Below are 17615 nucleotides of genomic sequence, written 5' to 3'. Positions count from 1 at the left end.
GTTCTAAGTAAGTATAGTCTCGTATATAGGTAATAAGTATGTATTATATTATATTATATATATATATATATATATATATACTATATATATACACTCACACAAGCATATCCATAAGCAACCAAGTTAGCACAAATTAAGTTAAATTAGTGAAAGTAACACAAAGTTAGTGAGATATAGACTGTGTTTGTAAGTTTAACCATAAAGAGTGTATAGTGGCGACTTTTATAGTGTTATAATCACAGATTATATTGTAATAAACAATGTAGATAAGAATAATTCATCTTGTTAATTGGATTTTAAAGTAACTGAACCTGTCTGTGTGGACTTTTGACGTAAAATAGAATTATTTAAAGCTCTGTATACAACTATGGTAACCCACGGGGTAAAACAAGGGAATTTATCACTAATTATATTGTAGATAATAATTTGTCTCGTCAAAGGGTGTTCTAAATTAATTGAATTCGCCTGTGTGGACTTTGACAAAAAACAGAAACAATTATTTAAAGCTTTGGATAGAACTGTGATAACCAATACTGCAACGAATTTTTGTACATATGTATGAATTGTTTCGAATATATTACTTTAAAACAAGTATATTGTGTGCTGTCCGTTCATTATTCAAATTTATCCTAAACAAGTCACAGACCGTAAAGAAAAACCAAATCCAATGGCTAGATTCTTTTACACTTCAGTACTCTAAAGATATTTAGTATTTAATACTTATTTATACACGTGTATAATTCAATGTGAAAGGGTATTTTGGTACATATTATATAACGTTCGTGCATCTCAATAATAGCCTACTTCTATATTGATAAGTGTATTTTGTAACTAGTCTTTGGGTTTAAGAGCATGATTCTATAACATCAATTTTAACTTGGATCCATACTGTCCTGGAGTAAGGAAACGTGAAGTTGTAACATACCATAACATTTTTTGTAACTAGACAACAATCGTTATTCAAGAAATTTCCACTCAATTAAAGTACCCAATATGTTTGTTAAATTACACCTACCATGCAAACAGGATGTATGTGGTCACACATGGCAAAGGTTAATGTAAATGCATCTCCTCCTGTACATGGCCAGTGCACTAAGTCATAGATCATTTTATTACAGTATCTAGTGTTCTGGACACATGGGTTACTTCTCCTTTTGATAATTAGTTCCCTAACATGTGTGATGAAGCCATTTAAGTGTTGTAGAACCTTAAGTTTAATACTGTTTCCAACAGAAGCTAGTACTTGGCTGACTTTCTTTACAGTCCTTCTGTTCATTCAAGTTGAGAAGCAAAGATTAGTTGGTAAGAAACCGTTTCTCATTACATTTGGAAATTAAAATTATACATTGAAGAATCAGTTTAATTCAGACAAAATAAACTATTTCTCTGAAATGTTTTATTAAATCAGTTGTAAATACAAGGGCTTTTTTTCAACATTTATGCAAATATCTATTTGCCCTTCTTTGCCTTGATTTTCCTTACATAGAACTCCAGTTCTTTTCCTTCTAGAATGTAACCGTCTGATCTACCACACTGGCCAGGTCGAGAAGAAATACAAGCTGGAAAGAAAAACAACAAATATTATAAATACTTCAAATTCCTTTAGTCACTCTAAATGTTATTTTTTCAAATTTAAAGAAATACAAAAAAGGCAGTCAGAGTAACTATGACTTACCATCCTTGAAAGAATAAGATGTTGTAAAACAAAAGATCCTCTCCAGTAAAATAAACTTCATCATTCTGCCCAACTTTTATGTAATTAGAGAAACAATGAAGTATTTTACGTACTTTTATTGGTCTTAAACAATATTAGTAAAAAGCTAATTATCATAACTGAAAATGTCTTATGTATCGAAATCTAGAAGTTTGAGCTGAGAAGTTACCTAGTATAAATAGAAAAGTATTCAAGTGACACGCACAAATATTCCTTTCAGGGCAAAAACTAAGTAAATCTTACAACAATCAACAAGTCCAAATTCGGTGACAAGGAACCCACTTTGAGACTAATAATGTCTGGAGACGGCTTGAATGGGTAATGAAGAAAAACTTTAATATAACAGCAAATGTACCCAATGATGGCAAAACCTTGTCGAAGCGTTGTACATTTGCTGTTATATTAAAGTTTTTCTTCATTACCCATTCAAGCTGTCACCAGCCATTATTAATCAACAAGTCCATCTTTCATACATTTATAACATCAGCAGGAAAATCCTGTAATAATAATTTTGTTAAATACAAGCATTATATTAAATACCACCATTATCAAAATTGTACTTTTGATCTCATGAATATTTTGGTCAAAAACCATTGGTTTTTGTTCAAGCTAATAACAAGAATGTGCACAACAATGTTCTTATGAAATATGAACCAACCAAGCACTCGGCCTGTCATAAACTGTTCCTCTACTGCTTGTTCAACTTTGGCATGCTTCTGTCTTTCCTTGTATTTCTTCTCTGTTTTTTTGCTTCTTTTTTTATTAAGCACAGCCTCTTCTGCCTCAGTCTGAAAGATTCATGAATACAAAAAAATAAATTAAATTTGCCACAGAGGTTCTTGCATGTTTATTTATTTATGCCCACCAAATATATGCTATATGATGACAAATACTTCAATACTATGAAAAACAAGCTTTAGTTATACAAAATATTTACCTTAAACATATTAATAAGCTTTAAATACACAAACTAAGCACATATATAAGCATTTTCTCAAATCGGAAAAATTATTTGCCAAAAAGCTTATCTAATTTAAACTATTAAAATTTTCACCTATTTACACAATATTTTTTTTAATTACTTGTTACAAGGCTCTGGTAGAATTGTATATTTTTTGTACTAAATTAACAATTTAACCATAATCTTAATAACTGACTATAAAACTGGTTCATTCTAACTTGTATCCAAACAAAAATCAAAGGTAATACAGTTGTTTTACAAGATCATTCACAAAATATTCTACATGCACATAAAGAACTACACATCTTACATAGCTATTAAAATTAATAATTATATCCTTTTTCTTATGACCCCATGAAGAGTCTTTTCGTTATTAAAACATTTGATAAGTTTTACGATGACTGTAGTGGAATTTTTAAACTAAGTGAGAAAATATAATTAAAATATCAAAATACCTTTACAGGTGTAAACCAACCACATGAAAAGATACTGATTATTTAGAAAGCATTTTACTCTCTACAAATCACACAGTCTTGTAACTATTTCACTGCCAGGTTTATTTTAAATATGCAATAAAAAACAAAAATACATCTTAGTATTTACTTACTTATCTAAGAAACTGGTAATCTCTAAAGGACAATACCATTTATTCCTGGTCGTACTTAAATATGTAAAAGAGCTAATCTAAAAGAATGAGTCTAAAAAAGTTACCTAGGTACTCTTTTAGATAAATTACAACTTACCAGTTTTGCTCCCTTTTTTCTACCAAGGGGAACAGCATAATGGGCTTCATACCAATGTCGGAAGGGTGTGGCATCAATTAGAACAATGCCATTTTTCACTAGGGTTTTGGTACGTACTAACTCGTTGTTGCTGGCATTATAGACAGTATCAATAATCCTAGTCTTCCTAGTGCAGTCTGAAATAAAAGCCAAACCAGAAAAATAAACTTAAAAAACAACAACAACAGAGGAAAAACCATTTATTCTTCTCGTTGACTTCAGAGCGCTGTAGAAATGTCATCAAACAACTCTCAGAGATATATTCTCATCATAGCCAATTTGTATGGTTATATAAACTAAAAATTTTAAGATTGTTGCAGTTATTAAAAAATAAGAAAATTAATTTTTTTCCAAACACAAAACTTTTTAAAAAGCTTCACGAATGCTATTTCAAAATATTAAAAATACTTGCTTTCTGATGCCCAAGAAAAGTTGCCATGATCAAGTCTAAGAGCTCTGTACTTTTTATTTCCTCCTCTTGTTCTCACAGTGTGGATTCTCTTGGGTCCAATCTATAAATGAACAATTGATTAAGAATCCAATTCAAAAGTTTTTGAAAATAAAAGTGAAAATAGTGAATGATTCATCCGATAAAGGAAAAAATAAATAATTAAGATATAGAATGTAATATGCAGTGTACTATTCTACGTTTAAAAAAATTGTAGTTTGTTGTCATAATCAAAATCATTTGGTATTTTCTCTTTGCTTAAGCACTGGTTATTTTATTAATTAAAATGTAGTTTTATGGTATACTTTTATTGTTATTATTATTACTGTCTAGTATTGTGTCAGTGGTCTCTAAACTAAAAATATTGAAGTGGTATAACTTTTACTAACTCCACAAGCTCATAATCTAGGCAATGAATAATGAAACAGTTTCTTTTTCACAGTTAATCTCTTAGGTATACCTGATTACCTGTACCTAGTACTTGCTTGAAGAATAATTTCTGGCACACTCTGGTTTATGGAATGCAATTACCATATTCTAAATATGATGTTTCAGACTATGTCACAATGAAGTAGGTAATTGAATGTCATACATAACAGTAAAGTTAATGACAGCACACTTTTCTTCAGCATCTATCTCAACGTGACAATCATGAACCACTGTAGTGGTTCATAATAGAGATCCCCCATTTGTTCTTTATTATTATATAATGTTGTTTCACCAGCCCACAGTAAAAATGGCTGTGAGCATTTTAACAAGACGTAGGCAGTATTACTAAACACATTGTATAGGGCAGTTTTTTCATTTATCTGACTACCTGGCAAATAACAGTAGCTGTAAAACAGTGGACATCCAATCATTTTAATGTAGTCTGTGTTTATACTGAGCCTCATAATCTACTACATGCATACGTATATAGCTGCATGTAAGCATTGGATGTAATTTACTGTTTATATGGCAAGCAGGACAGATGTACCATAGCAATCGCAACTGCACTGATGTCATGTATCACTTGCTTATGTATAGGATTTCTGCCCTTTCAGAGGTCACTGCATGATCAAATTCAGCCATGTTACACAAACATCTAAAACATCATATAAAGGTTTAGGCTGTTTCCCACAATAGAAATCTTTAAGCCATAGTTTAAAAGATAGCACCATGCTTAGTTTCACGCATTGGATGGGCAATCATGGTGATGGCTGATGGTATGTGCCAAAAATTAGAGCTAAAACTGTGTAACTGTGAACTTTATTGATACTGCAGATAGAGCAGCCATCCTTGAAGCTGACTTTAAGTGGCAAGAATCGTTCTAGCAGGAGATGGTGAAAATTATGGCATTTCTAGGTGAAAACGAGGCAGTAATTTTGTAGCTATACATTTTATTTAGAAAATGTTTCATATAAATTATGCAGCAGTGGTATCCCACCAGAGTTTAGGGTCGTAGAAGCGTCATGACCCAAGCTCCATCAGATATGGAGGGGGAAAGATAATATAATTAATACATAATTATTAATTAAAATGTTTTTAACCTTGTAGTGTGTGCAGAATGTCACTCTAAGAGGAAACCTGGCCAGATGCAGCAAAACGGTGACTGGCTTTACTGTGGCCAGCAGAGAGGAGGAAGGGAGAAATATAACAACTATAAGAGATATAAAAAAATTTATACATATCCTATTATATTATGACACATTCTTATATTTGCATGCATCTACACAACTTAAAAAGTTCTATCTATACACATACACACTGCTTTACAACATAAAAACAATAAAGCCTGTATGTATGTGTGTGTGTGTGTGTGTGTATATATATATATATATGAGAGAGGGAGAGAACTGTAGCTTGTCTCAAACCTTAAGTTTGTTTGCTACTTTTTTACAATTGCATTTTCACTTTAAGCTACCTATCTTGTTTCTGTAATTTTTTTGAAGATCCTATTTCTCCTTTTTAAATTAACAACTTTTAATAATATTGTTCATAAGGGTTTAAAATAAACAAACATGTTACTGATATTGGTTCTACATGGATACATTTTATTACTAACTGTTCAGTTAGTCCATCATTAATACAGTAGTAGCTAATTATATAATTATCTCATCACAGGTAACCAGAGTATAACAGTTACATTTCCAATATTTAAAATTTCTGAATAATAATATTTTAGCTTTCTAGAACGTAACCAGAACTTTTGACTGAAATATTTTTTTTATGGATTTTCTAGTACCTCTACAAATCCTGTTTAAAAAATTGTAAATGGAAAGAAAGACAGTCTCACCAATTCTATTTTAACCACAAAAGCAGTTTCAGGAATGAAAATAATGTTTAAAAAACTATGAAAAGATACCCAGATTTATGGTTTGTTACTAAGTGTTAACTTTCCACTACAACTTTAGTCCATTTGTACAGAAGCTCTGGATAACCAATATTTCAATAAATGCCATATCAAGCCATTTTATTTATTCTACAGTGGTGTCTACCATAATCTTGTCTACCCATTGACTCTAGCTATTTCAAAAGTTAGCATCATTAATGATTATTCAGACCACATGCTGTGATATAATAAAAAGTGGCAACAAAGAGCTACATTAATAAAACCATTAGAAATGAAAGAAAATCACAAACTGGGGATGCAGCATTTTATTTTCAAAGAATGACAGTTCATAAGTAAACAGACTGCTTTGAAATGTGTAGAAAAATTACAAAATCAGTAAATGCTTTGTTTTTATTGGACAATCATTAGTTCCAAACAAAAATGAAAGATGGAACGTTTTAAATTTCCCTTGCAAATTACACTAAATAAATGTAACACAATGAAATATCAATTTATTTATTTTTACCCACAAATTGTATCATTTTCTAATTAAAATTTGAAATTTAGTATGCAAGTGTGACACTTGATAGAGGACACCCAGTCCAAACTTATGATAAAAGAAATAATTTTTTCAAATTTCTCACATAAATTTTGAAAAATTCACAACTTCAAAATAATATAAGTACAAAATCAAATTTCATTAATTTTTTCATGCAGTATCTAGACATTTAAAACGTTTATACCAAATTAATGGCTAGGTCAAATTATGCATGTCGCAACCCTTCTAATAGTTAAATTCAAAATTTACTTATGTGAATGGCATTAGCGCACTGCACCAGCTCCCATTTCTGCAAAGCTATACATAGCAATATTTATTATTATTCCAAATTTACTAAATGTATCTTAATGAAATTTGGGAACAAGCTCTTAGCAAATATTACAATTCTGCTGTATACAAAAAATCAGATTCTTTAATAAAGATTTGTCTGTGAATTTATGGAATCAGTCTGACCCAAACTCTAATTAGTATGAATGCACAATGCTTTTGATGTTAAGAAAAAAATTTGTTTTTATTTCAGTTTTTATACATCAGTTGAATAATACCCCTTGAACCTTCTAAATGAATATCAAGTTTCAGAAAGATTAAAAATATGAAATAAATATAAATTACCAATTTATTCTTACAGCCAAAGCTAACAGCTATACTGAAAGCAATTTATCAAAATCTTGTGTAAAAGATTGAGTAACCTGCACACACATCAGATTACAAAATCATGTATTGCTATTAAGAGCAATTTTTTAAGCTTTCTTATGTAACCCAATAGTTTCTAATTTTTACATTTTAGTTACTTTTATAGTTATAAAATATACAACATAAAAAACAAAATTTCATACTTGCATCCAGATTTATATTTTTTGCTGCCTAAAAACTGAAGGACCATAACCAAACTTTATGTTGTTGTTAGTGTACCATAAAGATATTTTCAATTTCAAATATACAATGAAGAACACAAAATACCTTATCATGCAAAAATAAATGTCCTAAAACTACTATAGGATTATCTATTGTACAAGTGTGTAATTAGTGCCAAACTCAGACGATCATATAGGAATAAAAAATTTTAAAACTCAGAGTGAAGAAGTGTCATGATACAGAAGTGTAGTTTGAGAATTCATTTAAATATTTCCTTGAATTATAAACTAACTCTGTAAAAAGGTGGCATGCACACTTTTACCCCCTCCTCTACATATTGGATTAAACTTTATTATCAATGTATATTAATAAGTTTGGCATTAAAACAGTTTATAATTCAGTTTCATATTACCTAAGTTTTAATATCTGATGCATCTTCCCTTTGATTTTTTTTCAGATTTTCTTCATTCCCTCATAAGGATGTCAGAAGCCAACCAATCAGAAACTATATATACCAACTGGTAAGAATATACAATTTACAACTCCCACCTTCTGAAAGTACTGAGATACAACTAAGTTTGCAACACCCACCAATAAGGCTCCATCTTGCTATAACGTTGAACAAACTATCTTTACCACGTCTTTTTATAAACATTTATAACCAAAAGAAAGATAATTTTCTCCCCCACAAATATCTTCTGATGGTCACTTCTTTTTGTTACAGAGTTGTAGAGACTGTTTACACTTGAGCTCCAAACAACTAATGGTAGTTCTTTTTCTAACTTACTTATAGCCTTGTTAAAAAGCCAGCTAAATAATAGTTTTTTTAGAACATTCTATTTTTATAGCTGATAGTACTTAGTGTTCTAAAATGCATATTTGAGGTAAATATTTTGGACCAACACCAAAATTACAAAAAAGCAAAGTTAGAGTGCTTCATCTATCAACAGCAAAAATAAAAAAGAGAGAGGGAAGGGGCCTAGTCCAAACTTGATTACTACCAATCAACTAAGTTGTGAACTTTTGCAATTAAAACTAGGTTTGAAGTATTGCCATTTTCTACTAAAAAAACTGCAGCAAAACATTTAATATATTTTAAACCATTTTAAAAGAAACCTATAGTAGTGAATATTCCTTATTAATAGCTTTGAGTTTAATTATAACAGTACCTCATTGCTGATGTGAACCTGACTGTGCCAACTGCTAAATTACAAAATACTTCATTAACTATTAATAAAGCAGAAATTAAGTTATGATTATACACACACATAGTTGTGTAATCTTGACAAATTTTCAGTAGTGTAGGAAATCATGTACGAGTTTTTGTTTCTATCTGCATATCTTGTTTTATTACTGACCCAGAAAAATGAGCCTTAGTAAGCTTTTATCATACTGCACAAACTTTAATCAATTTGAATGTTTTTGAGTAACTGTTTTAAGACAATTTTGGATACAAAATCTCTAAACAGTGCAAACAAGGTTTCCATAATTTTCAATACCACAAGATAGAGTTGAGGAAGAAATACAATTGTTGGAAAACTTAGTTTTCTAACTATAATGCCAATTTTTGGATAGATAAATTTCCTGTAGTACACTTCATATCTTATAATCTTACAAACAGTCAGAAAATAATGTTTTGCAAACACTGAGCACCATCATAGGTTTTGTGACTAATTAAGACACTGTTAACAAAATCTTTCCTTCATAACTAATTCAAGCAAATTATCTACAAAATGAAACTCCAGGTTCTCATCCATGACTTGTTTATGCAATCACATGCACAACAATACATAACCATCTTATACAGTAAAATAAACACTTTTCATCACCTGGGATTCAATACTTTTCCAATACAAATGACACATCATGCCATGCAGATTACAACAGCTAACAGGTCATGTTCAAAGTCCATTGTGCATGAAACCAAACCTTTAGCTAGCTCTTGTAACATTTGAAGCTCCTTGGTATTTACTACTGTAATTGTTTCAAAGATGAATTTTTTACATAATTAATACTTCAAATTGTCAATACTCAGTGAAACTCTATAGTTTCAGAAATATTTATCATGACCATGGTTTTGCCATAATGATACCTTTACTGGCAAAATGGTCATATCATCAAGTAAAGCTTTTATCACTTTGTTCTGATCCTTATGCAAATCTCCATGACAGGAAAGTATTAGCTAATACAGTTGAAAAGAACTGAAAATTAACTGTCATAAAATGTTTAAATCACTAGCCTATAATTTCTCAAAGTTGATATATACATCTTTACGTCACATGAGAATAACCAAGGCTGGAAACCGGGACTGACTGAAACCATCAAAACTGCACTTGTATTGAAGTTAAAAGTTAATATTAACACTATTTTGATTAAACTATTTAACCTTTATTTCTAGGGCAGGCCTCAAAAATATTTTCAGATCTAGTAGCCAGTCCCAAAACTCAGGAGCCAGGTAGGACTAACCTAACTTTACTACTGTTTGTACCGGGAAATGGAGGCTACAAGAGTGCCTCGATTATCCGCTTTTTATTTTCTTTTTCCTAAATTTTCTAAAATAATTGTGCCATTACAATTCTAGACAATAATTTACATGTTTTGGAGGAATTGTCATTCAGAAATTAATTTTGGTTGCAAAAGTTCAGGTCTTGCATAATATCCAGGGTTTCACATGCAGGATCTGGCGTGCATTCAAATCGTATGTCAGCCAGTTCAAGCTTAGCCTTGCCTCTTTTATTTTTAGCTGTTAAGACAGGAATACAAAATATTTGTAGCTTGGTTAATTTTATCTGATTAGTGATTAAAAACATAGCATACAAAAACACATAATATACACATTACAATTTCTTAAATATATCACTCAACGTCAGTTGTCATCTGCTGTTCTATTCAGCATGGCAGGCATCCTTTAACCACAGATGCATGTTCAGGTTGTGTTGGGGGTGTTGCCCAGTTATGCATTGTCTTCTTACCTTCAGTCTGTTTTAACAAAGGCTCTTTTGTAATAATTCCCAAGCACAGATTTGTGCTAATTTTTAACTTATTTTTCACAGACGTTGATAGGGTGTAAATGCACTTCCATGTCAATAGCATAAAAAGTGCTGAAATTTAGGAGCTACTTACCCCTAAGTTAGTAATTAATTTCAACTAAAACAAGAATGGGCAATCAAAAGAGGAATTATTATAGGAGAAAAAGTGAACTTGGACTCGTATAATTCACAAAATTTGGAGAAATCGAGCATAACCAACCAACACTTGACTATTATGATTGTGACTTATAATTTTTCATGATCATGTAATTAATTGAGAATAAAAAGGTTATAAATTATAACAAGGAACTTAGATATACTGAAAAATGTTACTCAAATTAAACAATGGGCTAACTAGTGAGATACACTACTGCTTCGATTATCCACGATTTGTTTTCTTTCCCTGGACCAGTGCAGATAATTGAGGCACCAGTGTATATTTATTTACTTTCACAGCAATGAGTACATGCTAACGATCACATGATAGTATTGCCTGAACTAACTGTCTTTGGTCCCGTCCGCGTCTAAACATGCGCAGTGATTCGTTGAATTCAGAGAAAGAAGAAAAACAAAATGGCACGAAATTAGTAACGTGTTGTACAACTTCATTCCTGAAAAAACATGAAAAATTGCTGAATCTGCCATTAAAATCATACAAACAAAGTTTGATTTAGGACTCGAAGAATGCAAAAATAGTTCTGGACTTTCAAGAGTCCATAACTTCTAGATTCAAGTTCTATTTAGCACAGTCCTATGCACAAATAAAAGGGGGAAAAAATACTAGGTGCCTCAAAGTTTTAGACACCATGGTGGCCAGAATTTGAGGCTTGTTCTAGGGATTTACAAGTGTATTATTCTCAAAATATATCATGAAATTCACAAACACCAATATTTTCATTCAAAGCATGCTGAAATCAACCCAAAATCAAATTTTTAATTATGTTAAAATTAGATAAAACTATTTTCAGTAAAATTCCCATCTAAAGTATATATTGTTTAATATGTAGAAGAACAACTACAAGTTTATTTTTTTAAATCTTTTTAGTTAAAATGTGCAATTTCACCATAAGTCAAAATGCACCCATCTGAGCATAACAGACATTCAAAATGCAGGAACACACACCCAAACCATGCCAAAACACTGGACAATAAACTTCTCACTTGCCCAATGGAAAAATATATGAAAATAATAATAAATCAAGCCCTGTACAATATATCAAATTATTCTGCTTATTTGTATGTACGACTGTTACGCTTTCTTACCAAGAACCTGCTGCATAAGCATGCAAAGTTAGAATGTTTCCCCAAGAAAAACCACGCATGCGCATTATTCACTCGACGACAAACAGTCTGCTGCGGCAAAGAGCTACAATTGCTGTATGAAACAAGAAGTAATAACAAAAGGGGAATGTAAATATACTTTACTAACCATTTTGTACAACAGAATATTCAAAACCTATCAAAGTTTTTAAAAAAGGTTTGACGTTAGGTCATAGAATAACATTATAAGTTTATATTTATGGATAGTATTAAGTACAGAAAAGTCTAGTCCTAACTAAACTAAAGTAAAAAAAAAAACTTACACAGGTTACAGTGTTATCTCTTTATCGAACTTAGGCCTAACAAAAAATAAAGTTTTATAAAGTATGGCTTATATACAAGTGGATTTACACAATTCGTTTGTATTGTGCTAGAAATGTTATATTTAAAGAAGTACTGTTACGATAAAGATACTATTTTGGCCAGAAATGTTTTGCGGGTGTCTGCTAGTACAGAAATAAAAAGCTGGCTTACTTATAATTTTGATGACCTAAACACTTTTTCAATATCAAACTCAGAATAACTTAAAAAAAAAAAAAACAACCAAAAAACCCTTTTATTGCTGCTAGTGAAAATCTTTGCAGGCCCATTTTTTGAAATTTCTTAATTTAGCACTCCTAAAGCAACATTACCTTAGTGTTAGCAGCAGGTCTTCCCAATTCAAACTTCCTCTTCTTTCTGCTCTGAGTTTGCTTCCCACCAGTCTTCCTACGTTTATGCCAGTGATCTCGTGAAATACCTGCATGATAATGTATGAGAACAAGTTATTTTGAGCAAAAGCTGGAAGTGGTATATGTAAAAATAAACATTTTAAATTGACCATAAAAATTTTTAAAGTTGAAATTATCTTTGTTGTAAAATAGCTGAATGAGTTTTATGTTTACTGTAGGTGCTACTGACTGGATATTTTTCTTTTTTCTAACCCCAACATGCAATTTCATTTTGTTAAGTTACATGCAAAGCTAATGAAGAGCTATCTACACTAGCTGTCCTTAAGTAATAGACTAGAAGGAAGCTAGATAATCAATACCACCCACTGCCAACTCTTGTGCTACTCTATACCAATAAATAGTGAAATTGACCATCATGTTATAACACCTCCATGGCTGAAACTTAAAGCATGTTTGATGCTGGGTTTCAATCCCACGACCTGTTCATGGAAGTCAAACTCCTTAACCACCAGATCATCCCAAGCCCTGCAATGTAATACTAATTTTCTTGTGGCTCATCTTCTGTTTATCAAAGTGAAAAACACTGAAATTGAATAGAAAACCATATTCCAAAAGAAATTATCAAAAGCCTAACATCAAAATACCCACCATGTTTTCTATTCCAGGTGTCTAGACAATTTTTTAACAGTAAGTTGTGTGATACCAAATGTTTGTGACTTAGCATCACAAAGAAAAGTTCTGTTATCATATAATATGATACAAAGCCATGAATACTGCAGTAACACATAAAAACATAACTGAATGCCACTGTGACTATAAAAAAATAAAAGTTATAGATAAGTCTTTCAACTTTAGTAACAAAGAATAAAATACATTTATTGCATTGCAGTATGAAAGTCCCTGTAATAGCACAACTACAATTATACTGGACACTTAGAACCTAAATTACACTTTAGTTTCTAGTAATCACAATCTTGTGTTCATTACTTAATCGACGAAAATTAAGTGTTACTCATTTCTTTAGATCGAACATCAGAGAATTTTGCCCTCCCACAATGCAATGTCCACATAGCAACTAAGGCATAGAGGCAAACAAATAGCACAACAAAGGGGAAATCCTGTTTATACAGCACCTTTGCCCACTGTCTAGACTCATTCCTAATGACTATTTGTGTTAATGACAATCTTTTGTTGTTCCAAACCTGCAAATATGGTGAAGTTGTGTGTTCAATTGCACCAATAACAGTTCAAATTCACAATGAATGTGTAATAGGACTGCTGAAAGTGTTATACAATCCTGCAAGGAACTCTACCCATTCAGAACGTGAAACAAATTTCAGATGAACTCGGTGAAAAAAAATTGACAACATTTATAAGATTGTTGATGTCTGTGCTGCACTCTTAAACCTAGGTGAAGGCATCCTTTATAATGAGTGATGTCTGTGCTAGTTTGTACAATTCTCAAGGCATCTGGCTTAATGTTGCAACTGGAACCGAAGCGATATCAACTAATCTTTCCTGTTCTGTTCAGAATCATTTTTCTTTTTAGTTGCTATGCTACACAGTAAGACATTGAATTCGTTTATTCTGATGCATTTTGGCTATATAATTATAATTAGTACATGGTCACCAGTTTAATCTCTAGGTGTTATCCCTCTGACAATGTGGCACTACCTGAAACTGTTGAAACAAATTATTTTGAACTTTATGCCATACTTGTCCAATCAGTGTTGTTGCTGCTTTATCAACAAATAGAAAAACTTTCTTCTTGTTTCTTGTCTTATGTGATTCATTCAGTCTCTATTCTTCTTCACATTCTCATTTTTCATCACACCTACATTCATAAACACTGTTTTGTGGCTTTACTTTGTTCTGTAAAACTTTTTATACTCGCATTTCCACCCATTTTGCATACTTTTGGACCAACAAAATTTGAACACATCACCATACAAAAATAGAAAAGGACAAGGAGTTATATTCATTTCATAACTTCAATGTTTATACAACTTTTCACACTGTCCAATCAACTTAAGAATTTACAAAGCTCATTTAGAAAATCATATATTGACAACACCACCAGCAGATACATATATATATATAATCACTTGCTCCCTGCCTGGATTTAAGATGATTGAAATAAAGATTTATCTTCATACTTTTGACCTTATACTTATCCCTATAAAAATGGTTTTCTCATCATAACTTCTTAATCCATTGTTGAAATTTGGGAAATAGCTTGAGGATGAGATCTACATTACAGACTATCAAAATGGTTACAACCCTCACATTTCAAGACATATCACATAATTGATGATTATGTAGTAATTAATAAAAATCATGGAACACCTAATGAAGTTTTCCATAGTTTATAGTGTTAGAAATAGCACAAAGATGTTACATGCCACATTTCAAGCAGAAATCTTATTCCTGTAGAGAGTTACCATGTTCAGACCATGCAAATGTTGCTTTTGAGAAAAGTTTGACAGTTCATATTATCTATGTATATATTATGCGTAAATGTAATACCACTGCTGAATCATCAGTTTTCATGGATTTAAGTGGAATTAGTTATGCAGTTTACCACAGGAAGACTTCCTGCTTCATTTGAACCACTTGGGTCATAACTGTACTCTCTTCGCAATAGTGTTACCAGGCACAATCACAACTGTGATATCACACTGACCTCAGGAATAACAAACTAGCAAACAACAATTTATAAACATAATGAAATTGTTTATTTTGGGGGTAACATACTATATACCCACTGCATTATGCTTATAAAATGTTGTTTGTCAATTTATTATTATACTATACAACACTTATGAAATCCCAAATTTCTGGGATTAAAGCACAGAGCTATGTCAAGTAGCACACTTCTAACCATTAGAAAAAAAAAAGAAATAGATTACATTAAATGAATACAGCACCAAGAGATATAAACTACCATCACCTATCATTAATGCACTTAATGAAGGAGCTATTGTAAAAAACATCAATATTTTGAACTGTTAATGACTCAAAAACACAAGTTATTATCACAGGTAAATACAGTTAGAAACTTCTACTGACATACACTATCTTAACTCTGTTTCAAATCCACTGCTTTATTACAAACACTCCTTCCTACAGTATATTTCAAAAGATTCGGGAAAGTCAAACACCTTTGGATAGTTTATTGATCTTCACAACTGAAAAAGTTAAAGATTAATGAGTGTGGGATAATGTCACAGGAGTAGAAGTTATTTGCCAAGGTGGCTGTCAAAACCAAAATGAAGAGTGCAACATTAGGCAACGGAAATGTTGAGTTCAACTCAACAAACATTTCCTGCTCACATCAAAAAAATATTGATCGATCCAGAACCTGCTGTATAAAGACATTAAAATACAACTTCTCAAACTAATAATAATTGTTTGAGCACTATAATAGATATGAAAAATTTAGGGAAAAATATTAAACTTAAATGCATAAAAGCAAAAAAAGACCTAAAGCTATCAGCATGAGTATTCAGGGTTCCCAAAACTCTCTTAGCTTCTTGCTTTAAAGTATAGACAAGGTAAGAAAAAAAAAATATTCAAATTCAGACGTTTCAGCATTGCAGCTTCAAAAGGACTAACCCGTACAAAACTGTTTAATGTAAAACGGAACAAAACAATGTCTGTTGAAATAATTTGTGTGCCTTGGAGAGCAAATATTATGACTGTTTTTCTCAATTCATTGCCAAAATAACCTAAATCCCTCCAATATGCACTACAAATAATGAAAAAGAACAGAACACTTTAGGGTTAGGAATTCACATGCTTACCGTGTTGTTTCTTTTAACCATTTAAATGCAAAAGTCTGTTTTAAGATAGTACACCTGTATTACTTTAGTTTGGTTTTTATTTCACATGAAATTAACAACTAAAACTTAAAAGTCAATGTGGTAAAGATTCTGTTACTGTAATGGCATGCCGCTACACTAAATTAAGAGAATCCGACAGCTAGAATCCATCCTAACGTTGAAAATATTATGCATTGTTTTATATTAATTCATACAATTATCAGAAAAATATATATAATATTCAAGTAAAACTAATTTCGTTAACTCGAATAAAACACAATACTTTATATTAAAAAACATTCTTATATCGATTGCAGTTGATTAAAATCAACAAGAAATACACAAACGTACCCATTGTGGACACCAACCACGAAAGAGACTTTCTAAAGGAATTGTGGGAAAAAAATTCTGCCAAGAGTTAAACAAATTACTATATTAATCGCTATTATATTAACAAATTAAAAATAAAATTGGCATTTTTTCATTTTGGATATTAAATTGAATAGTTTCAAGCATGAACATTTTTAAATCATTCGTTTGAAATAATATAAACTCTAAATCCCTATTAATAAATTTCTAATATATGTTTGAAGCATAAAATACTTGTACTTCACAGATTATACATTTTTAAATTCCCAGTAATGTAAAACTTTATTCAGAAATAATTCTAACCCGGATTTCTGTTGTTGTTTTGACATTAGTTGACTCATTATCATCTAAGTATTTTTAAGCGACAGATAAAGATAGTTAATAGCTATTAAGACAAGTATACAATTAGGTAAATAATGCAGTTGGTTCATGATTCAATCAAAATTTTAAAAGCTTAATTAATGCAATATCCATTTGTTTAATACTAAATTTAACATTTGCCCAAATCCACTAATTTCTTTTTCTAAAATAATTAGGTTTAAATTAATAATTATGTTTATACTTTCATTAAAAATTGTAACAAACTTAATTGGTTTGATAATTGAATCGTTTGTATGTGTGTGCGTGTGTGTCGTTGTTCTTGTTTCATTTCGTTCGTGAATTAGCGTAAACTTATATTTGAGAAGTTGTTTCCTCACCTGAATAAACTGTATGGGTTATTTTAGTCTATTGATCGAATCGTATATAACTATTTTCGATTTGAAATAATCACGTA

General features: G+C 31.0%; 1 protein-coding gene across 1 annotated transcript; it reads right to left on the bottom strand.

Annotated features, from left to right (window-relative positions):
* Nucleotides 1-1379: 1379 nt before the first annotated feature.
* Nucleotides 1380-16878, bottom strand: LOC106471130 (40S ribosomal protein S8-like). Its single transcript, XM_013931718.2, has 6 exons — nucleotides 16823-16878; nucleotides 12612-12718; nucleotides 3870-3969; nucleotides 3419-3594; nucleotides 2373-2502; nucleotides 1380-1559 (listed from the first exon to the last, which is right to left on the bottom strand). Exons 1-6 carry the CDS (start codon nucleotides 16824-16826, stop codon nucleotides 1450-1452), a joined length of 627 nt encoding a protein of 208 aa, XP_013787172.1. The 5' UTR covers nucleotides 16827-16878; the 3' UTR covers nucleotides 1380-1449.
* Between the last annotated feature and the right edge of the window lie 737 nt (nucleotides 16879-17615).

This window comes from Limulus polyphemus, unplaced genomic scaffold, assembly GCF_000517525.1.
Source record: "Limulus polyphemus unplaced genomic scaffold, Limulus_polyphemus-2.1.2 Scaffold4425, whole genome shotgun sequence".
Classification (NCBI taxonomy): Eukaryota; Metazoa; Arthropoda; class Merostomata; order Xiphosura; family Limulidae; genus Limulus; species Limulus polyphemus.
Note: the sequence above shows the minus strand (reverse complement) of the source record. Positions and strands in the feature narration are given on the sequence as shown.